Genomic DNA, 23864 nt, shown 5'->3' on the forward strand with positions numbered 1-23864 from the left:
ACCCAACCTTCCATGTATAGACAGACGTCTTCGAAGAAGGAGCTGGATTTTGTGTGATTTCTTTAAGGAATGCGTGAAAAAAGGTAAACGGGATCATTCAGTTCTTAGGCTTTTGTATGAATGGCACTTCATTCATTCACCTATCCTTTAATAAGATTTCTGCTCAAGTGCACAGCGGTGTGCAAAATGAAACTCCGATAAAAACCCTAACAATGGTGTCGAATAAAAAGTGGCTTACCCTAAGGCGTTTCAGGTGTACAACATCATCCGGCATTCTTTTTACGTCCTCACAGGAGAGATGTGGGTTTAAAGACATTCTACATAGAGCCCGGGTAGAAACGGGAGGTTGAATATGTAGTCTCAGTTCCAGCAGTCAGAGCAGCAAACCGAGCAACGGAGGGAGGAATGGAAGGCAGGGGCGCAGCGGCGGCGGCGGATTTGCGCTCTTCAAAGAAAACCCCCTTGTGTCACTTCTGTTTTTCTCCGTTCTACAGCGCCACCTGTAAAGTTCAGCAATCTTGCTCTCCAAAAAATGTCTTAAGTTCGCCCTTGTTAGTGTTTGCATTCAGATAATCAGCAGATTTACATTTCTGCTGTCAAAACAAAAGCGTCGCGCGTTCCTCCATCCCACCTCCCCAGCATGCCTCCCATCCCTTTTTTTTGTCTGCTCCGTCTTTTCAGTTCCCAGTTACCTGCTTTGCCTAAACTCCTCCACACAACTATACCAGCTCCCTTCGCAGTTTGTCTGTAAATCTACACACCTCCTTCTTTCTCAGCACACAACCACTTGCTCATCCTTTTGGGGATCAGTGGAATATGTGCATGAAAAAAATATAAGAAAAAAATTCCATCATTGAAGCACTCGTTCCAACACTGTGTGTGATTATGTCTGCAGAGTGAGCTGAATGTGTCTCGGTGACACCCAGCCTCCGCTGAGCTGAGCGAGAACAAGAACAGGCAGGTCCCCGAATTAGGCAGAGTCTGGCAGGTGATATTCCACAGAAACCGCAAAAAGATGAAAATCCCAAGGAAATGTCTATAAGGAGGTAGCCTGAGCGCCTGTCGCGGTGTCACAATGGATTTACACCTACCACCGGTGACAGCAGTGTTACGGCAGGTCTCCAGCACCAGTTAGTCACCGTGGGAGGACTGTGCATTGCATAACCAAGCAGAATGATGGCAAGAGAGGGAGGACGGGTCCTGATGGTCGTGGCAATGAAGGAAGAGAAGCATGAGGAAGAGAGAGGGGGGGGGGGTAAGAGAAAAGTGGAGGGAGGAGAAAACGATATCGCTCACGCATACAGTTGTCTCCTCCTCTCCCACTGCTATGGGGGCTGGTGGAGTGCGCACACACACACAGACACACACACACACAGCTTCCACCTAAACAAAAGGCAGATGCAAAAAGGCAAAAAAAAAAAAGACCCAAAAAGGAGGTGAATCCATCCCCCACTACACCGTGTTCATGCAAGCCCACCGTCAGAGGCTGTTATTTTGGCAGACCTGCCGAGAGGGGAGAAGTAGAGGAGGAGGGGGAAAACAATAAGAGGCGGCAGAGAAATAAAGGATGGATGTTGCTGGGTGGAGGACAAAGAGGAAGACAGTGGGAAAAAATGTCGGGGTCTGTGCACACACTTGATTATTTATCTCTGAGTGTTTTCTGAAGCAGACACATGCCTGCAGAGCTGTCGTTTTCTACAATTCCATTGTGTTTGTATTCTTCTTTGCCGTGCTACACCCTCTGCTTCTTTGCTTGGTGAAATTTATACCCCTTCTTACTGTATTTCAGGACCTGGGGTGATTCATTGTGTATTAAAGTGTTTGATTTATAAGTGAGGAAAACTTAGGCCGTAGCTCTAAATCTCATTTGGTCTGATTTGTGTTCTTGTTTTGATTTTGGTAAGGTAGACTTTGCCAAAATCACAAGGTAACATCTTTTTTTGTGCAAGGTACATTTTGTAGTTAACAAGGCAACATCTTTTGGGCTCTTACCTCATTTGCTGTATTACAGGATAATGGTTAGTTTTACCTGAAATCCAACCTAAAGTAATTTACTGACATAACAAAATGAACTGTTCATATTTGTCTAGAGATAAATGAGGATTCACACTGACTTGTATGTCCATTGTAGAATTTTGAGAGTTTCTACCATTTAAACCACAGTATTCCTATATACTGTATACATTTAGTTAATATCACCAATTTCTCATAGCGGCATGAATGAAATAAGACAACCATAAACCAATTAGCCATAACATAATAACCACCTCATACTTCTTGGTAAAGATGGAGCTAAGCTGAAAGGCAAAGCTTGATTTACTGGTCCAATACTAAGCTTTGATAATCAAATATGGATCATAATTGGAAGAATGAGATCCCAGATAAAAATGACTGAAAAGAGCTCAGCCTTAGAGACAGGGAAAAGAGCTCAGTTATTCAGGAGGAGCTCAGAGTAGAGCTTTAGCTCCCTTGCATCTCACCTGAACAACCTCAGCTAAGGTTTGAGAATTTATATATCCTCTCTGACCTGGGAACACTTCAGGAAACTCCAGGAAGAGTTAGAGAGGGCTGCTGGTGAGAGGGATGTCTGCTAACTCTGCGCATACTGACCTGAGTAGAGCTTTATAGTCGTTTGCAATGGGCTTATGAATTACCAAAACTTGACCACATTTTTAAAAAAGTTGGCCTGGTCTGATGACAGATATTTTCCTGATGATTTGGATGATAGAAAAAACCTTTGTCATACCATGTAAGAGGGCATTACTTTGTCATGTAACTTAGACCATTTGTGTCAAATCCTCGTTCTGGAGGGCCACTATCCTGCACCTTTTAGATGTTTCTCTGGTTTGACACACCTGATTTGAATGACTGAGTGATTAATAGGGTTTTGCAGAACTTAAAGACCTGCTAAAGAGCAGCGAAACAACTAAAACCTGCAGAATGATGGTCCTCGAGGACCAGGATTGGACACCACTGTTCTAGACAATCAAGTCTGATTCATGTTGGCTCCATGTCATAATATCCAGGACAGAGAAATTGTAATATTTTAGTGTTTGTGTCATTTTTAACAGGCTAAATATTTTTCCGTTTTCACTGTGTGAGACATACACAAAAGTCTAAAGCTTTGGGTTTCAGCAATGGTAACTTCAGTCTCCTATTTAAAAATCTTGCTGGCTATTTTCAAAAAAGCTGAATTATTTCTGAATTGTTCATTTAGCAGTGCTTTTGGAAGGTTGCCATTTTAGCCCACTAATCGGCACACTAAACAGTAAATTCAGATTGAGATTTATGAATAAGGAACTTGTTTGGAGGTTTTGACTTAAAAGCAGCAAGAATCTTGCTGAAAACAACCCAACCAAACAAGGATTTAGGTTTTGTTTTATTATTTTCTGCAAACTTGAGTTTTCCCCAAGTCTGTATGTCCGCACAGTGTTTCTCACACAATAAAAAGTAATTTTAGTAACTTTGGTCTGCAAAGAAATTCTTTCCATGCACACAAATGAAACCTCTTTGTGCTTTGAAATGGCAAAGAGCTTCAGGCTCCCTTTTTTTTTTCTGGTTGTTCCACACACTCTTGCTTTGATGCACATTATCTACGGTGTCCACTCAGGCAGACTGTGTGTTGGCGGAGACTTGTCACAGTCTGACTAGTTCAGCTCCTCTCTCCTCTGTTTCTCTGCCCTGGAGGGGTCAGGAGGACCTGACACTGTCCAGCCATGAGCTTGAGTCACAATATTAGCCACCCACTCGATGAGACCTGCGTGCTCTCTGCCTCCTTCCCTCTGAGATGTCTACACACACACACACACACACACACACATATGCCCCTTTATAGCAGCATGCAGGCCACACACCCACGTTCAGTGTTTAATGTTGTCTGACTTGGTGTTTGCTGACACTTTCAGTTAACACGTTGGTGTGTGAAGCATGTGGGATTAAAACTACCAGTGACCAGTGCTGTTTGCCTCAGTGGGTTCATTAAACCCATGTATGGAAAGTTTTATTTTTAAACGATAACAAAAAGATGTATTTTTAGCAAGAAATTCACAAACCGCTTCGGTGGGTAGAACAAAATCTAGTGTTTTGGGCCATTTGGGACAGAAAAGCTGCTGATAAATGAGAAAATTGACTTTGAATTTAACTAACATTGAAGGACAGATGTTTTACACATCAAGGACATATGGAGTCATATTAGCCTGCATTTGCATTTTTGTTTCAGTGACCTAATCTCCTAAATAGTATTACAAATCTAAGCTAGATACAAGTATTTAAGCACTCTAAAGTGATTCTTCATAACAAGAATGTCTCAAAAATATGCAAATATTTACAGCTGTAGTAGTTGTTTCCATGATAGTGTTGATTGTTGCAAGAGTTTCTGATATTTAGCAAAATTATAACAAGATCAAATTAAAAAAAAAAAAATTTAAATGTTCTGCTGCTTTGCATATAAACGGCCCTTGGTCAATTTGTACTTCCAAGTCATAACTTTACAGCTTTGGGCACCAAATGCCAGTACGTTTTGGTTTAAAAAGGAACCCGTCTACCACAGGTCTCTTTGTACCACTTTGTAGCCACTTGGGCTGCACAACATATCAAACATTTATTGTCATCACAATATCAGTGAGCGCAATATCAGTATCGCAAAGGACTATTTAGACTGCAATAAATCATAGGTGATTATATATCAAGTACCATGCACTCATGCATGACTTAGCAGAAGTACAAATTGATCAGGGCCTGAATAAATTTACTTGAGTGATCAAATATTGTGTGGTTTTATTCTCACGGGCTAATTAAGGGCGATTGTCACGACTCTTTTGTGCATTTAAAGCCTTAGTGTATTTGTGCTCCACATTAGAAATATATATACTGATCCCAGGAGCTAAATTCTCAGTTCTTTTTGTTTTTTGTTGTTCCTCTCGGAAAAAGAAATGGCTTAATTTAAGGACGGCTTTTTTTTTCTATTTTACCCAATGAGTGGAAAGCCTTTGATAAGCGAATCTTGTAAATATTCAGATATTTTAACCAAACATCCACTGTGCTGTCAAAAATTCACTATTCATTTCTCACATGACCTCATGTCATCACTTTGTCTTGATCTGGTCCCATTTTTTGTGACGAATATCTTCAAAGTGTCCTCTTTTATGGGTAAGTTCCCTTTTTAAACCTTTCTACGTTCACTGTATGGATGCCCCTTTACCCATCACACCCCTCCACTAAAATACCAACTGTCAGTCCGTCTCTCTTCTGTAATTATAAGAACTTTCTCATCCACACAAAGAACCATAGGGCAGAATGGGCTGTAAATCTGATGACAAATGAGGCAGGGGGTCATTAGTGGACAAATGGGTTTTGGGGTTAATTAGAATTTCTCTGCTTGACATTTGATAGCAGTGCAGCATATTTCTGTGGTTTATTATCATTGCTATTTATAAGATGGAACCACTGGAATGTGCTCTCGCCAAGATGAGAGGTTCTCGAAGTACAGATAAACCTAAATAAGTATGAAATATCCCCAGTTATGCCCTGCAGCTAAAGTGTGTATAAGTCAATATATTTATGAACAAAAACATTGAGCGCTCTACCTGTGCTGTTTTTGTTTGTGTGTTTAGCAGACATTACAAGAATTTATGTAAACATTTTTGAGGATTTAAACTCCCACTTCACACAGTTTCAGCTTTTACCTGCCCTTCGACAATCAGAAACGCTTTCCTTTTCAAGTCGTGCCGAACACGTAATTCGACGAGCTGCTCAATGAAACTCACAGTGAGCATAAAACACTGGTTGCTTTTGTGAAGTGGCGATTCCAGCTAGATTATTCGGACAAAGAAAAAACGATCATATTAAAACGATATCGATATGCTGCACTTCTAGTGGACATTTTTAAAGCCGTTAAATGGTGAGAACCTACCTAGAGTGGTCCAATAAAAGAAAATCTGTAAGCTAACAAAGGGGTCATGAGGGGTCAAGGTTTATTTACTCCCATTGGAAGCAAACACAAACCTTCCTACTAAAAAGAAAGCCTTCAATTCCTGAATTTACAGATGAATTCTTTCAGTTTTGCAGTAGTAAATGTCTCTTTTAGCATCATTAACATTTTTTTGAAGGGGTGTTTCTTAATCTCATTGCTTAGTTGTAACATAGGTTTGGGTGATCAGGTATTCTAAAGCAAGATTTTATTTAGAACTTGACTCGTGTTCAAAATAAATAGTACATCAGATTCTAAGAAAATATATTTTAACTTTGCTTTTTGGTTGTCAGAGTTTATTTATTCCTTTATTCCTTTAATATGAGCATCTCAACTTATAGTTCCTGAGTTCTTCACTCAAAATCAGATAAGTGAAGAATCAAGTTTGTCTGCAGCTGGAAACTGCTGGCTGTTTAATGGTGTGAGGTGGGGGCAACTGCATCTCGGTGGTCCAAGGATGGGCTTGTCAAGTTTCATATTATTTGATCCAGTAGTTGTTATGATAGTTCGCTCAAAATTTAAAATGTCTGGTCAACACCTTCAGAAATCAAATCATGGGGACTGTTTGATTAAAGTAGCATCCATTAAACTGTTTACACCACAAATAATATTAGAATTCTCTGTTTTGATCTAAAAAAGCTTTACACCTATGTTTTTTTATGTTATTTTCAATAATTGCATTTTTTATGTTGCACAGCTTTAAAGTACACAATGTGAGTATTATAAACTTATGGAACTTTTTTTTTTTTTACCTCTATGTCTGACTGTGTGAAATCAGTCCCTGTGCACAACCAGCTGTGGTCTATGATGCACCTCATGCTGGGAACTTTACCTTTTTGTTTTTAGTTTCATTTACTTTTTACCTGTTTACTTTATTTAGCACTTTGTCTGATATGTGTAAACTTATTGCTTATTTTGACGGTCTAGCCACCGAGACATTTGGTTACCCTCACTTTGTTTTTGGCCTGTTGTTATCCTAGAGAAACACATCTTCTCTGTACTGAATTGTGAGCAAATCTGAGCTTCATATTTAAATGTAGCTTCCAGCCCTACTTATCTTATTGATATTTTTGTATCCAGCCAAGCATTTGAACTTCAACGTCATATTAAATGAGGCTCTGTCACCAATGTCTCATGAAATGCCAACATGGTTCTGACCTTTCATAGCTAGGATTGGGGAAGCTCTTGTAGTTAGTTTTGCATATTTGACTACAATACAGGTTTTTTTTGTCTGTCATGGCTGAGAGAGTTACCTGTACATATGCCTAAACTGTGGTTCCTTTCGCTTTGAGTGGAACATGCAGGGAGTTGTTACAACTGAGTGTTGAGAAAAGCAAGCCTGACGTCGACAGTGAGCGGGAGAAGGAATTCTGATGAGTTACACACAATTGTTCAAAGTAATTACACTGATGTATCTTGGAGGGGTTGGGATTCCGTGCTCAATGCTGCTCAGAGACATCGGTTAAAGGATTTGAAAGCAGATAAAGGCTCGGGGAGGTCAGTGTTCGGCAGATCCTGGGAGGAGGGCTGCAGGGAGGTAGGGATTTCAATATAAATGTAAAGCAGTTTGGGAGCCACAAACAAAAGCTGTTCTATTTATTTTGGGGCTGAAAGTGTAAGGGCAAACACATGGATACTTAAGTTCGTCTCAACACATGTGATGGCACCTGTCAGAAAACATGACCGGCTTGTTGATTCTTATTCACGGTACGAACAGACCCTTCTGTTTAATTGGTTTTAAGTGCAAGTCCTGCTTCAAACGCCTGAGCAACAGCTGAAAACGAACCAATCTGAACCCTCGCTGTGATAATCACTTATCAGGCTTGGCATGGATTACTTTAGAATCAGATTTTAATTTTCTAGAGGAGTGGTTGCCAAACGTTTCAGCTTCCAACCCACACAGTGACAAGGTTTAGACTTGAGAACCCAACTAATGCTTTGTAAAGTAGGGAAACATTTCTCATAAGCTAACTAATCAAGTACAAGGAAAACATTTTGTTGGCAATCATTAAGTTTAATTTGATTTCACGAGATCATGTCAAGACTCCTCACTTTGTATTTCAAGACCCACAGTTGGGTTATGACCCCAATTCTAGGAACCATTTTTTTTAGAGCAAGGTTCTCTAAAGAGTGTCTAGATAAAACAATTAATTACCAGTGGTCACTTCAAAATTTAGTCCAGACTGAAAGGGGTTTTGTTCAAAAAGTCAAAGTTCCCAAAAGTTGATGTAACTTATGTCAGTCTTGGGTTTTACACTTACCTCCTCCTGACTTTTTTTCAGTAGCACCGACTTGTTAAAACACAAAAGTTAATTAATTCATTTTTCATTGAGCATATTTCAACATGATCCATTGAGCACGAGGTGGCATTTGGATAGCAATGTGACAAATCTTTGAGATTAAAGTGGAATAGGTCTCCTTGTTCTCCTGATCAGCTCGTATAGCTCCTCCAAGTCTGAGGCGATGGTGCTCAGCTGAAAAAAGGGCGGAGAGGAAGTGAGCCTCGTTCATGAGTGAAGGCACGATGCAGTGAGAGTCGGATCAGTGGACCAGGGCCTCTTCTGCAATAATAAGGGCATCGCTCCAGTCTGTTGGCGGGAAGAAGCAGCCGAACTTTAAGGCAAAGATCTTGATTTGATCCATCTTTATTCCAAACCTCACCTATGGTCATGAGTTATGGACCATGATCGAAATAATGAAATCCTGGTTATAGATGGACAGAGGGATGGACGGATTTACCAATATCGTTGTGATTGAGTTTAAATTTCTGCTTCTCACAAGTGCTTTTATTATTATTTTTATAACACATTCATTTCTAAAATATGCACAAAAGTCACAGCAATCTTATGATTATTAATCTCTAGACTCTTGCAATAAGTAAAAAAAAAAAAGAATATTAAAACAGAGCAAGGAAAAGATGCTGAGATTATTATTTTTTGTTTCTTTCTTTACAACTGACCAGAGCGTTTGCTGCCAAGTGCGAGCTTTCATTTAGCAGACGTCTCGAGCTGACTCAGGCTGCAGGGCCGTCCACGTTCTGTTATTTCAGGCTTTGGTTGTGGGCGAGAAGTAGGAGCTGTCAGCTTAGCTTTGTGAAATTAGAAAGGACAAAGGTATACCGACTGTCACACACAGTACATATCTCTCGAGCGTGAAACCCTGCATTTCTGCCTTTCATACAAGTACTGCTCCATGGGTTTGGCTCCCAGTTTATTTGTTTATTTTCCCATAATTTACTTCAGTTTATTTATATAGCGCTCAGTCACAACGAAAGTTGTCTCAGAGTACTGTACAAAAAAAATTCACATACATTATAAAAGCAGTCTCCCATCCTGAGCAGCACATTGGTGACAGTAGAAAGGGAAAACTCCCTTTAAACAGGAAGAAACCTCCAGCAGAACCAGAACCAGAATCAGGCTCAGGGCGAGCAGCCATCTGTCTCAACCGGCTGGGGTTTCAGAAAGACAGGAAAGAGACGCAGACAAAAACAGAATGACAGCCTCACAGAAACTGGAAGTTGGTTCCACAAGAGAGGAGCCTGAGAACTGAAAGCTCTGCCTCCTGTTCTACTTTTAGAAACTCTAGGAACCACAAATAAACCTGCAGCCTGAGAGCGAAGGGCTCTGTTAGGAAAATATGGAACAAGAAGATCTTTAATATAAGATGGAGCTTGGTTGTTGAGAGCTTTGTAAGTTAGAAGTAAGATTTTAAATTCTGTTCTGAATTTGACAGGGAGGCAATGAAGAGAAGCTGAAACTGGAGAAATATGATCTGTCCTTCTAACTCTCATTAGAACTCCAGCAGCAGCATTTTCGATCAACTGAAGACTTTTTAAAGAGTTTTTTTGGACACCCAAATAATAAAGAATTACAATAATCCAACCTAAATGCGTGGACCAGTTTTTCTGCAATATTTTGAGACAAGAAGTTTCTAATTGTAGTGATATTATGCAGGTATATAATGTATGCAATATAATGTTAAATTTAATTTTACAAACTTGACCACCCATAGCTTTTAAGTGTTTAAGGGCTGGGTTCTCTCATTCATTTTGTCAAAGTCTCATTGATGGGAATTTAAAAATCTCATACAGTTCATTCCTTCCTTCCTCCTAAGCTGTTTGACCAAAAATCATAGCATGTTATTCATGATGCATTTTTTATATATGTTTTTCCAAATCTGTGGGAGAAGTAGTGAACTGAAAAATGTAACCACCCAGTAGTATTTATGTTTGCTACAGTTCATATGCACTTTTAACCTTGTTCTACAAAGACCTGTTTGCAGAACAAGCATTCACACTCTCGTACCGTGTCTCTGCATCAAATACAGCTCTCATTATGTGAAGCATTTTCTTCTCAACTATCTCACACCAACAAGCATATTGATGCAGTTTCTTGCTGTAGATGAATCAGTTATTTTGCATTCACGTCTAAGAGATTGACCCACCCTGTCAGTTTGTGTTTGCAGTGTTCATCCTATTGTGTCGGCCAATATGTGAGTGAATCATTGAAATTGGGAACAAATGCTCACGCTGGACAATGAAGCATGGAACGAGTGTCCTTGATTAGAGTTTTATTGAGCTCCTGGGAACACTGTATCTCTCTCATCTCTGCAGTTCTGGATATGGCTCGTCATGTCCCACTCTACCGGGCTCTGCTGGAGCTGCTGAGGGCCATTTCCACCTTCACCTCCCTGGTTCCGCTGCTGCTGCCTCTGTCCGCGGACCCCGGACAAGAAGAGGAAGAGGAGGACGAAGAGCACTCCGAAGGACAGACTTCTGTAGGACTGCTTCTGGCTAAGATGAAGACTTGTGTGGACACGTACACAAATCGCCTCAGGTAATGAACTCTGATGCTTTAAATTTGACCTACAGATAAGCTTCTAAGTTTATTTCTCAAGGTTTGTTTCGACAAAACAACCTTAAACACAACGAGTTATTAGAAATATTCTGTTTTTTCTTTTTGTGGAACAGTTCTTAACAGGGCATCTTTACATCTTCATGCCCTTTTTGCACTTGACAAAAAAAAAAGGTAGCCCTGGGGGACAATGACGACTCATTGAAATTCAATCACAATCTCTTTTCAAGGTGTTCAGGGACATGGCTTCAGAAATGTGTTGTTTTTTTAACCATGGTGGCAAAAGGCCCAAGTGGGGTGGGGATACAGGGGTGTGGTTTGTGTTACCTTTTCTCCACATAAAATATCTTCCACACAGACCTCTACATTGCCTATAAAATTATTCACTTCCTTGGATGTTTCATGTTTTTATTGCTGTCATAAATCAGTCGTGGTCAGCATAAATTGGGAATTTTGACCAAAAAAGTCAGTGGGATGGATACAGAAGGATTTCCAAGACCCTCAACATCCCCAGGAGTTCTGTTAAATCCATCATCAAGAGATGGAGGGTATATGGGACATGTGTAAATCTAATAAAAGCAGGCCATCCTCACGAACTGAGTGTCCGTCCAAGAAGGAGAATAGTTAGTGTAATGATAGAGGGTAAAATGAATGATGCAAAAGTGCTTGTACTAAATCCTGATGTGAAGGGGGCGAATATTTATGCTGTCACTTATTTTTACATTACATATTTTTATGTTATTGTTATTACTTTGTAGAAATTAGATTTCACTTTGACATTGAAAGAATTTTTTTTTTTCTTTTGGTATTTATTTTGTAAAACATGACAATTTTTATTGACCACGATAGATTTATGACAGCAGTAAAAGCATAAAACAGTGAAAGGGGTGAATACTTTTTTAAAGGCACGCTACATGGAAGTGGTGTGAAGACTCGATTAGCAGATGAGTGAGCTCCTAGCTGCTGGCAGCGTCCTGACAACACGCTTGACTCAGGTTTACGTACGCACACACCGCGTGCTCGCACATCAGAGCACCTTATTATGAAAGATGTATCCGAGGATAATTTTAGCAAACGCTTGTCATGAATGTTGCAGCAGCAGTCCTGCTGGCAGCGTGGTTCATTTGAGGTCCCACTTCCTAATAACTCAGTGAAACGGTGATAATTTCACAGAGCTGTCATGCGTGATCCTTGTAACAGACGGTAATCTTATAAAGGTTTAGTGCGTATGTAGATAATGAGAAGAAAAGACACAAAGATGTTTCTTGAAATTAGAAGCCAAGTTTATATTGTATATGTTGATGCTATAATTTTAATGGGAAACTCAAATGTGTCAAACGCTTGATTTTGCTAAACATTTGTTACTTTGAATTCAAACTAAAAAAAAACCTTTGCGTTAACAAAAATAAGTCTTTCAGGTTATCAAAGAGCACTCGATGCCACAACATGGCTAAATGTATTGTTTTGTTTTCCAGGTCAAAGAAGGATAAAAGCAAAGGAGTGGTTAAAGCCGAAGGATCAGACCCGGAGCCTGAAGGTCTGACTCTGCTGGTGCCCGACATCCAGAGGACAGCTGAGATCGTCCACGCTGCTACTACCAGCCTGCGGCAGGCCAACCAGGGTATGTAAACATGTGGAAATGTTTCAAATTTGAAACCAAACCTTTCAGCACGCTTTGATTTCAAGCCAGGCCTTATTTTATGCATAAAACTTATTTTTGAAGTTAGCCTTATTTATTGTCTTCGTGGTTAAAAACAGGAAAAATACACGTCTCAACGTTAGACAAAAAAAAACTCACCTCTAATTGACTTCAGGTTGGTGGTATTTTATTCAAGGGTGTTATTAGCCTGTTTGTCCTTAGCTAAAAGCTAAAATCTGACTCCTGAGGTTCATAAATTAATCCCGGTTTCTTGGATTTTATTCCCCCGAGGCTCGGCAATCTCTCCTGAGCTCAATAAAGAAGATAAATAATCCGTTCAAGTTGTATCACAAGATTCAGACTTTGAAGAATTATAAAGGGCAAAGTAGACATGTCATAACTTGTCTCGGACATGAGGTAATAAGGAAAGAAAGAAGATTCTTCAAGCTAGTCATTAGTCACCTTAAAGAGTCAGCTCCATCAATAAAATGTCCACTGCATGATGAAGTATTACTCCTTTCGCATTACCTTGTTGCTACACAGTACACAATATTAATTATCCCCCTCGCCCTCATTTCTTCAAGCTCCCTTCAGAGGACTTTCAGGCTCGGCCCACATAAATGGTCATCTAACTGATCACTTAGGTGGGGCGTTGGCCATTAGATGTGATGAAAGTGTGCATGTGAGATAGGGGGTATAGCTAAAGATCAATGACATGTCTCTTAATGTGGAAAAATTCACGTGATGGAGGCTTATGGGGTCGCACATTGTGTAGAGTTGTACAGTGTTGAGCTGGCGGTGTTGGAGCCTTGACGGATGCATAATCATTTAATTAGTTAAGAAGTCTTTGGAAATATTTTTTAAGAGAAGTCATAATCAAACAGGAGGAGGGAAGTATCAAGTGAAGAGAGGAGGAAGTCTGGAGTCATAACAGGACAGATTATATCTGCTCTGTTCTCATGCGTTGTTCTTACTCTTCTGGGGTTGGATTATGGTTTTGCAATACACTCACAGACCAAAATTAAAAAAAAAAAAAGAACTGGTCTGACTTGGGTGTAATTTAGTCTACATTCACACCGGTGATGGGTGAGTAATTGGCTTGAATTTGCAAGAAGCTGGGGCATCTAGAACGGGCACCAGAAGGGTCTAAGTGGTGACATCTTAAGTGGAGCGATACTGTTATCAGGCAGTTGCTCATGCACCGTAAGATAAAACGCTGAGTGAAGGTCAGCAGACACAGAGGAAGCCTCGTTCAAACATCGGACCGCATTAGCAGCCGTTGATGACAGGTGATGGAGTTTGATAGGGGTCACTCTGTGGGGTTTGCGTGATGCATGTGGGATGTACAGATGACACAGTGGCCCAGTATCAGAGCAAATGGATATATGTGGGCACCCACACAGATTGTGAAGGTTCTGTGCAGATCTATATGACATCTGCCATCAGGACACAGGTTTTGAACTCTTTACAACACACCATGTCAGGTTCACTGTCCAATGTGTAGGCTGCCATTTACACCAGAGCAGAGGCGGCTGCGTTTAGAGTTGTGATTAATCTTGGTTCTGTTACCTTGGATAACCACCGTGTGCTCATATGAGGGAAGAAGACAAATCCCGCCACTGGTGTTTCTCCCAACATCATGGTGTGGGGAGTCATGGGGTATAGCTTCAGGTCAACTTTAGTACTTATTTACAGGACCCTTCTGACTCATCATTATGTCAGTGACATCCTATGTCCACATGTGTTACTCCTCCCGAGACAGCACCACCCTGGTGCAGTTTTTCAACAAGACGATGCTGGTCCACAGACCCTCAGTGTAACCCATGTCAAGCTTCTTCAAGTCCTACTAATGCTGTGTGTATGGACAGTACAGTCTGATGATGTTAAAATTACTAAATGAATGGATTTTAAACCCAACATCAGCCACTAACACTAAAACTAACATTCATATAAGTTTAGGTTCAGAGATTCAGTCATTTACAAATGAGTACACGATAAAACAAATAATCTCATCTTTAGCAGGTCTTTAAATAAAATCAGCACAACTTGAAAGGACACCACGTGGCATGTTGCACAGTATCATTTATCAAAAAAAAAAAAAACTCCAGTGGTTTGTTTAGATGCAACTTTGGAAACTAAGCCTTGCTTTTTATGTTTTTGTTCAGAGTGCTCAGAATCCTGCAAACAATCAAAATCCAAACGAATGCTCTGCAAATACACATGAGGTGCAAATTAACAATCGTTCTGCAAATGGTGGCAGCCGATCAGTACAAATAAACATACATGTTGCAAATGCTTAAAAATAAAAGCACAACTTCACCCTTGAAGCAAAGACCACACTGAAAGTGTTTACTAGGACACCTAAAACCCTGATAAATCAGATGAGCACTACTTTTTTAATGTTAAGTAAGCAAGTAGGTTTTGAAATATCTGTCAAGTTTGGAGATTTTGAAATCGGCTGAATAAAACGTTGCATTTCCGCTTGACTTCAGTAACATCAGATGTCTCAGAGCACTGAAGAGTTTTCTCTTAACATTTACCTTTTTAAAAAAAAATTGTAATCTTTTTTTTTTGTTTCCTTTACCCGACACCAGAGAGGAAACTGGTCGAGTCTTCAAAGAAGGTCTGCAGCCGACCGAAGCCCCTGTCCATTCTCCGTTCTTCAGAGGAAAAATACGTAGCTGCCATGAAAAAGCTCCAGTTTGGTGAGTTTGCAACTTCGTCTCTGCGGTTTTGTTATTTTTTTTACGACTCCGGCTTTATAAATTACCAGGCGCTCATTGTGCCGTGACAAATTAGCGTGTAATATTTGTGGAGAACACTTTAAAAAGAGTGACACCTACATGCATCATTCCCGTTTAGCCTTCCTTGCTTCCACCCGGGATGCAGGCACGCTCTTCCTCTGCTGTTTGGGTTTTTATTTTGTTAATGTCTTCATGACGGATCGCTGAGAGGGACAAAGATCTCTTTTGTTTTGTCCATCACTCTCCATTCAGCCCTGTCACAGTTAATTATGCTGCTTTGGCTGTGTTGTGATTGATTTCGCAAGCAGCTGGATGTCTGAAGTAATTGTTAGTGACTTGACTGTAAACAGGGCTGTTTCAGTGTGTCGGCATCAGAAAACATAACTCAGAGAGGTTCGGTTTTAATTCTGAGTTGGCAACTAAAAGTATCAGGGGTTTGGAGATTTTTGTTTATGTTTTACCTGAAGCAAAGGGAATTTACACAGTACTATAGCTTATATATATATATATTTATTTTTTTGAGCAATTATAAGTCAAACAAGGAGTCAAACTAAACAAATTTGTTTTTCTTCCCTTTTGATGCCAAAGCATATCAAAATTTGAGTAAAAGCCCATTTGACCTTTTACCATTTTGTTCTGTTTTTTAATTTTTTTAATTTTTTTGCATCCAACCTAAAAAGTTAGGGGTGTCTCAAATTTTTTTTTTTTTTTTTTTTTTTTTTTTATGACTTAAGGAACAGATGAGGTGGTAATACTATTTAGCCCTACTTTGAATTGTCTAAATGTTTACAACAAAACAGAAATTTATTCTAAATAGAAGTAACACCTAATGCTAATTAGCATACAGACTAAGGTTGGCCAAGTCCGTCTGTTTTTCTTTTTTTATTTCTTCTTTGTTTGTTTTATTAATAAGGAAGTAAATTCTCCTTCAGGAATTTGAACCTGGATATAAATGTCCAATTTAAATCAAAACCTGAACAAGCTTTAATACACCCTGATCATCTCAGATGCAATCAACCCCTCATTTCTTAGCACAGATCTGTATAATTTATTTGTTTAAGCAAGCAGCAGTGTGTTGGTGAAATGAACTTTATTGTGATGGAAAATGACTAAATTAAGCAGCCCAATGTATATCTTTAAAGGGAAATATTTGTTCGGACATTACACGGCTCACTGCATAACATAGGCAGTTGCTGAATTAAAGAACTAAGAAAAAAATGTCACTTGTGGCTTACAACCACTTTATAAAGGCTTTGAATTTTAAAGGAGGACTCCTGTGTCATTTTAAGATGAACTAAGAAAAAAAAAAAAGATTAGACAATGCTGCTTCGCATGTAGTTCATATATGCTTTTTGACATAGCCTAATTTACAAAGCAGGTAATGCTGAAATGGAACAAAGGTTAACAGAACAACCACACACAAAAATCTGCAGAATATTTCCTCACGCATCGACTTGGGCCACGGATGAAACCTCGTGCTGCATATATGCAGGCAGCTGCTGATAAAATAAGCACATCAATGCCCACAGACTACCCAACTAATTAAAAAAAATACTTTTTTTTTTTTTTTATATTATCCCATCAGTGAATGTTGCGGCAGATCAGATGTCGTCGTGCCGCCGAGCTCCCGTCGTCTTTGCCTGTGTGCAAAAGCTCTTGTTGTTGGAGCGACATGCAACAAATACTCAGTCGGTGTTTTTCTGTTTTAATGGTGTAATTCGCTGCTTCGTTAAGGATTACTGATGTCAGTGTGTCAAAACGTGCAGCCTGAAGCTTTTTGTTTATAGCAGCTCCTTGGTTCAACAGCAAAATAAGCCCAGATTAGTGACTTTTTATTTATTTATTTTTGGCCACAAGTTCTTCCATAGTTGCTCATGCTACAAATAAAAAAAATCTACATGGATTGCCCGGTCTGCCCACAAAAGAAAGTACACTTGTGTGAATACATTGCTGATCAGTTTTTGGACTAACGGTTGCCTTTTATATATTGTCTTACCCTGATGTGGATGTGCAAATTTTGCTTCCAGTCCCTTAAACTCAACCAGTGTTTCAATGCATTACTGACATATTTATTTTGGACATTTGTTTGTTTTGCTGCAGACACAAACATGCTCATCACCCCAGTCTTTAAATAAATTCAAATTTACATTAAATGATCTGCAACAGCTTACCAAGTTTCAGCTCCTATGAAATGGAGAATTTTCCAACTGGGGCCACGCCGAACCCTGACGAAGAGGCAACACTGGGGGAATGAGCCTGTCGGCCTGTGAACTAAACGCTCACAGTCCGAGTCACCGATTCTTGTCTCCTCTCCTCCCAGACACCTTTGAAATGGTTTCAGAAGACGAGGAAGGGAAGCTGATGTTTAAGGTCAACTACCACTACATGTCTCAGGTTAAGAACGCCAGCGACACGAACAGCGCGGCCCGATCTCGGCGCCTGGCCCAGGAGGCGGTGACCCTGTCCACCTCTCTGCCTCTTTCGTCGTCTTCCAGCGTCTTCGTTCGCTGTGATGAGGAGCGGCTGGACATCATGAAGGTAACGGACCTATTTTTATCGGAGCTGAAACCATGAGCTCACCCATAACTGCGGTCTGTTTATAGTAGGCGTCTATGTGTCATATGTTTCTACCATGCAGTAACTCCACTGACATTTTAATAAATTTCTCTCACCTCTGAGTCTGATTAATGACAGTCTTCTTTGCTAAATGTCAAAATCCTCATGTTAAACATGATTTTGTCAGGAAAGCACTAAGTAGTAGGAAGAACTCATTCAACTACCGCTGCCTAAATACGATTATTAGCAGAATAAAGTTTTAAGAAAATGAAATTACCTGATTATTTAAAAAAGCACAACTTTTGAGAATAGCTTTGGTCACATACCGTATTTTCCGCATTACAAGGCGCGCTGGATTATAAGATTCACTGTCAATGAATCAAACTTTTGTCATATAAAGCGCACCGGACTACTAAGGCGCATGTTGTGCACCTCCCAATTTTTGTAACTTTGCACGGACCATTCAAAATGATGATTTCGGTGCTCTAACGGAGCTGGTTCGCCTGTATCAGCATTTATATGATCCCTCTGAGAGATCACAGAGATAATCAAACAGTTACCGACGTAAGCGCTCGCTCAGGAGCCCTGCGTGACTATAACTGAGCCTTAATGCTGCAAGCGGTGCGGCTTTGTAGTTTACCAAAGTCGTACTAAAACATTATGACTTCTTACATATATAAGATGCTCCGGATTATAAGGCACACTGTCGTTTTCTGAGAAAATTTAAGGCTTTTAAGTGCGCCTTATAGTCCGGAAAATATGGTAGTTTAATTTCACAAACGTGTTCTTACCAGAATAACATTTCTAAATGAGGAACGTATGCTAACAGTTTCTCGTGAGGCGAGGGGTCATCTCTGTACCTCACGTTTACATTTTCATATTATTTACCAAACTAATGTCCAGCACTGGCTCTGTGCTTCAGCCGGGGTTAAAATGATTCACTTTAGGATTGACGGACTTTAAAGAAGAAAGTGTGATGAAAGTAAAAATTCATTTGTCCACTTTCTTTCTTTTTTTTTTAGCTTTGATCCAATCATCATATGTACATGAAATATCTGCTTATGACTGTTTTCACACTGTAGGAGGTTTTCCAAATTATCCTCGCGGTCCAGACATGTCCTAGTAGGTCGTAGAGACTGTAGGATTGTCGTTCAGGGTAAAGAGGGCCTCAGAGAGGCAGCGGTGCATCTGAACTGTAGCCCAACTATTTGTGATTGTTTCCAGGAAAAGAAGCTTGTGTTTGCACACATGCAGTGTATTTAGAGCGTTCTCTCTGTTTTAATTTGACAGTCTGGTTTGATCTCTGTTTTAAAGTCAAGAGAACCAAACATCTCTCTTGGTACACTCAATTACAGACTTTAAAATCTATTGAAGCTTCTTAGCTTTTGTTAGTACTACGACTAGTGCTACTACTTTATTTATAAAGCACTTTAAAAACAACCACAGCTGCAGCAAAGTGCTGTACATGTAAAACCAAGGAGCATTTAAAGCATAAAACAAAGAATAAAAACAGTTAAAACGGCAATAAAATTGGAAAAAGGCAATAAAACCGACTTAAAACCAAGAACAAGTCTCAGGCTATGCCAAAAGCCAAGGAATAAAAGAATAAAAATGTGATTTTTAGAAGTGGACAGTGAAGAAGCTCGACTGATGTGAGACAAATGATCGTTTAATAATCTAGGAGCAGCAACACAAACATCTCTGTCTCCTCTTTTAAAGACAAATAACTGTGTATTCCTTCATTTTTACTAATTAATGAGGTCCGTTCATTTATTATAGACTGAGAACTTGTGTAGTTTAAACTACAGTAGTGGAAAAAAGTGTTTGTAAATAGAACATGAATTTATATTTATTTTTGTGAATATAGTGCCAGGCATTTTGCTTCAATTTAATGAAGTGATAATAGGATGGGTTTTTTTTCCACAATTACCATAAAGATTGTATCTAATTATTTCTTAAGATTATATAAAACCGAAATTAATGTTTTTCCATTTATTTTATCTAAATAGCATAATACCAGATCATTTTATGCGTGTTTAATCAACCCCCCTCGGTGTGTAGTAATCGTTTTCTTTGCCTGTTTATACTCAAGCTTATTATTTGAACTATTTATCTTTTTTTAAATAAACGGGTCTAACTTCAGAAGTGGACTGCCCCCTTGATTCTTGTCTTCTTCTCGTGTCGTCAGGTTCTCATCACCGGCCCGGCAGACACTCCGTACGCCAACGGGTGCTTCGAGTTCGACGTGTATTTCCCCCAGGACTACCCCAACTCTCCTCCCCTGGTCAACCTGGAGACCACAGGGGGCCACAGTGTGCGCTTCAACCCGAACCTGTACAACGATGGCAAAGTAAGTTTAAAAAAAATAAAATAAATAAACTGTTGAAGTTTGTGTTAGTCAGGGTAATTCACATAAATCAATCTTTTGGTCTAGAGAGGTGTAGATGTTTAATACAAAATGTCCCAGGCAAGTTAGGGAAAGAAATGATAAGTTATACTATGTCATTTTTCAATATTAGCAAATAGATAATTTAACAAATCAATTATAAATAAATACTCAATTCTAATTTCTATTAATAATTACATCTACCAGCAAAAATATGATATTTTTTAAAAAGCAAATCTGATTTCAGGTTACATTTACTAAAAGATTTTATTTCTTTTGTCACTGTAACTGTGGTTAAACTGTGCAAATTCTCATTTTGAAACTTTAAAACCGCAGAAGCAACTGGCAACTAAATGGGTTTTCTTTGGCTTTTAGCAGCGATTTTTAGTTGATGCCCTAATCTTTTCACAAGTCATCTGCAACCAAATAGAAAAATGTTTTATTAATAAAAAAACATTTCCTTTTATTAGCCAAAGACCTCCGTATGTTGCATCCTCTAACTTTTTGACGACGGTAGTTCAAGAGACGTTGATCCATCTGTGATTCGGCTGCAAACTGTGGCATTTAATTACTGACGCAGAATGGGGAAAATCAGCAGAAACCTGAGGTTGCCTCCTTGCTCGTCTGACATCTTAACTGGCTACATAATGAGCACAGCGAGAAAAGCAAGCTGTACGCCTCTTCTCGTACAGGTTCCGAAACGTCAGATTATCTACAGATCCCACAAGTCCCGCAGATGTCCAGATTTTATTTTAAACGTGGCATTTGGAAGCGGGCGTCCCTCGAGGCGTCCTCCTGGCGTGTTGGAATCCGTCGAGTTGTTCTTTGCTGCCCTGGCTTCCTTCCGTCGAGAAGCGGAGGTCAAAGTGTTGAAGTTGTGCTCAGGAGCTGCAGCTCATTAGGCAGCTGCTGACACTCCACATCGGTTTATATAATGCGCCCTGACAGCTGCTGTGAAGAAATCCGGGGACTTTACATGAGAAAGGAGCGTTTCCGAATGAGTGATAGACGAATGTTTGAACTGCAGAAAGAGAATCTCGACGGGCTGAAGAAACTTGCAGCTCCGAGCTCGGAGCAGTACGTATTGGATTCTGTTTATTAAACAGAAGAATGGCAGCATTTCACTTGAAATCTCATAACAAAGATGCTGGGGATGGCAATTTTCACGTGGAAATACGATCTGATAATCACCCATAATTATTCAGATATATTTTTTTTTCGAATCTGACCCGCTCCCCTAAACGTGCTTCACTGTGCATTTTTATTATTTTTTCTTTAAAGACCCCATTAAGTCCCCATTTTATGGGTTTGTGACTCCTGGCATGAGCGAGCTGTGACGTTAGGAGAGCAGAGTTGCCATTTATACCGGCGCTGCAGACTTTACTGCAGCTCTCCTCCTAAACAATGCACGTGATGACTAGGAAACTACCCCTGTGTGGTAGGAATGCTATAAGAAGAGTCATCCTGTCAGAGTACATCCTTCATACAAAAACATAACTACAAGGCTTCATCACATACGTCTCACTTTTAGGCAGTTTTTGAAGTTTACGGAACACCTGCAGTGATAGTACCTTCTTGACTTTTGTTCTGCCCGTAGAAACACTTCAACAATGATTCTGCCCTTCTTTTCTTCCTGTTGTTCAATGTGCCAGTCTCACAGCACGAGGGACAAAAATCTGGAAGTATCTTGAGTTGCTTCATCTTCAAGTACTTTCAATAGGCAAAGAGAAAATATAATGTTAGAACATGCTTACTGATGATTTGTTTTTTTCATTTTCCTTTAGATAAATGCACGAAGAGCAGTATGCTTTAGTTCCGAGGCATAGATTGGTTGGTTTGTTCCTGTTCAACTTAACGAGTAAACATTTGTTGTTTTTAAGCTGCCCCAAGTGTTTTCAGGCTGAATTTAGCCTCGGCGTATTGGCTGTGCGAACCTTGAACATTTCTCTTTGTGGTTTATAGTTCCTTCTGCAGAGATTGATTCCATCTTTGTTTGTGTTTTGGTTTTTTTTCCTTTCCTTTAGGTGTGTTTAAGTATCCTGAACACATGGCACGGCAGACCAGAGGAGAAATGGAACCCTCAGACCTCGAGCTTTTTACAGGTAAGACGGAGATCCATCACTTGTCAGCACGGATCAGCAGGGCTGTTGTCTGAGTCTTTGTGTCACAGGCCGAGGTTCATCACTGGCCTGTCATTACACCACCAGGAGCTCTGTATTAATGGGCCTTGTGTTTCCACAGCTGACATGAAGGATCCTTTTTAAAGTCGAGTTATTATTTTTTGCTTCGGTGACAGTCGGTGTGAGGATGTTGAACAAACCGAGCACAAACTGCTCTCCTCGGAGCCTCCAGGTTACGCCTGTTCACACACAACGCTGTCATCTTAACGTCCCAGTCAGCTGGCTTAGACGCCATCTTTTTTTATCATCACCTTCCACCAAGAAGCACAGGCAGTATGCATTCCTTAAAGAAACGCTAGGTTCAGTTCTTAAATTGAATAATAGTTAATAATTTCTCCAGTCAGCATCCAGATCATTCCACAATTTTACTTTCTTTGTTGAGAAACACACCTGCTTTAATGTCGTTCCTGCAAACTAACCTCTTAAAATCAAATTTCTGCTTGGACTATCTGCTCATCGATACAAACCGAGCGAACCCATCGTAGAACAGAGTTTAAGGTTTTAAAACTACTCTGCATGAATTGCTAAGACACTCTGAAAGCTAAACGCTCTAATTTAAACCTTTACGTTGGTGTAATAGCTTCATTAATTCAGTGGAAGTTGAGTCCAGAATGCACTAGAAGTGCTACAGCTTGCTGCTGCTGCTGCTAGGGCCATTTGCACTCACAAATTACTACAGAACGTAATGTAAATAACTAATAAATAACAAAATGACAGCAATGTAAAAGTAGCGTTTGCATGAATTGCTCCAAATCTTTTGAGAGTGAGTTGCTTTAAGATGACGACAATCCACATGGACTTGGCTACATTCGGACTAGCCGTTAACCCGTCAGTCCTGTCAGAATCAAACTGAGGTCAGTCATAGATCTACGTACAAGTAAGATGGTAATTGTTCATGACATTTCCAGACAGCGCCTCCTAAAAATGGACAACATATCCTTTTAAACCCTTGAGTGTTGTTTAAAAACTAATACTGCTTATTTATATTTGGAAATTTTAAATTATTCCCATAACACATCTGCAAAGAAAAGGATTCAGGGCACTTCACAAATATTGGTGATGGATAAAATGAAGAGTTTCGGATCTTGGGGAAACTCCACATTTAACCTTTTTTGAATTAGATTCAGAAGACTGTTCTCACTTTTGAACAGCGCAAAACCGTGTAAATCTGAGAGTTTTTCCTTGAAATCATTACGAAAAGTCTGATTGTCTATAATTGCCCATTTATCCTGCAAGAAATGATCCTGACATTTTTCTACCTTTTTGGTTTTAATATGTGGGTTTCTTGTTTTTGCAATGTGCACCATGCCTGTTGTGCGTCAACTAAGATGAATTTTCCAGATGTTTCCATTGTGGCGACGTACTCGACAAATAATGTAGAGCATTGAAGGACTGCTGCACAGTCACAGATGTACTTGAACACAGCATATTGACGCACACCCACACCTTTATTTAGTTGTTTGCCCTGCACACACTCCCATTAATTTTCAATATGTATATTGATCCAAGTACAAGCAAAGCCTGAGCTCTTGGAAATA

The 23864-nt window shown here is 39.7% G+C and overlaps 1 protein-coding gene across 8 annotated transcripts in view; it reads left to right on the plus strand.

The window, feature by feature from the left end:
- birc6 (baculoviral IAP repeat containing 6) overlaps positions 1 to 23864 on the plus strand; it is a 103160-nt gene that overhangs the window by 65015 nt on the left and 14281 nt on the right. For all 8 annotated transcript variants that reach the window (XM_025009103.2, XM_017429910.3, XM_025009121.2 and 5 more), the window contains exons 65-70: positions 10581 to 10803; positions 12297 to 12442; positions 15055 to 15165; positions 17525 to 17742; positions 19949 to 20110; positions 22171 to 22248. In XM_025009103.2, coding sequence (XP_024864871.1) covers positions 10581 to 10803; positions 12297 to 12442; positions 15055 to 15165; positions 17525 to 17742; positions 19949 to 20110; positions 22171 to 22248 — 938 coding nt within the window. The remainder of the gene's footprint in view (positions 1 to 10580; positions 10804 to 12296; positions 12443 to 15054; positions 15166 to 17524; positions 17743 to 19948; positions 20111 to 22170; positions 22249 to 23864) is intronic.

This window comes from Kryptolebias marmoratus, linkage group LG22, assembly GCF_001649575.2.
Source record: "Kryptolebias marmoratus isolate JLee-2015 linkage group LG22, ASM164957v2, whole genome shotgun sequence".
Taxonomy (NCBI): domain Eukaryota; kingdom Metazoa; phylum Chordata; class Actinopteri; order Cyprinodontiformes; family Rivulidae; genus Kryptolebias; species Kryptolebias marmoratus.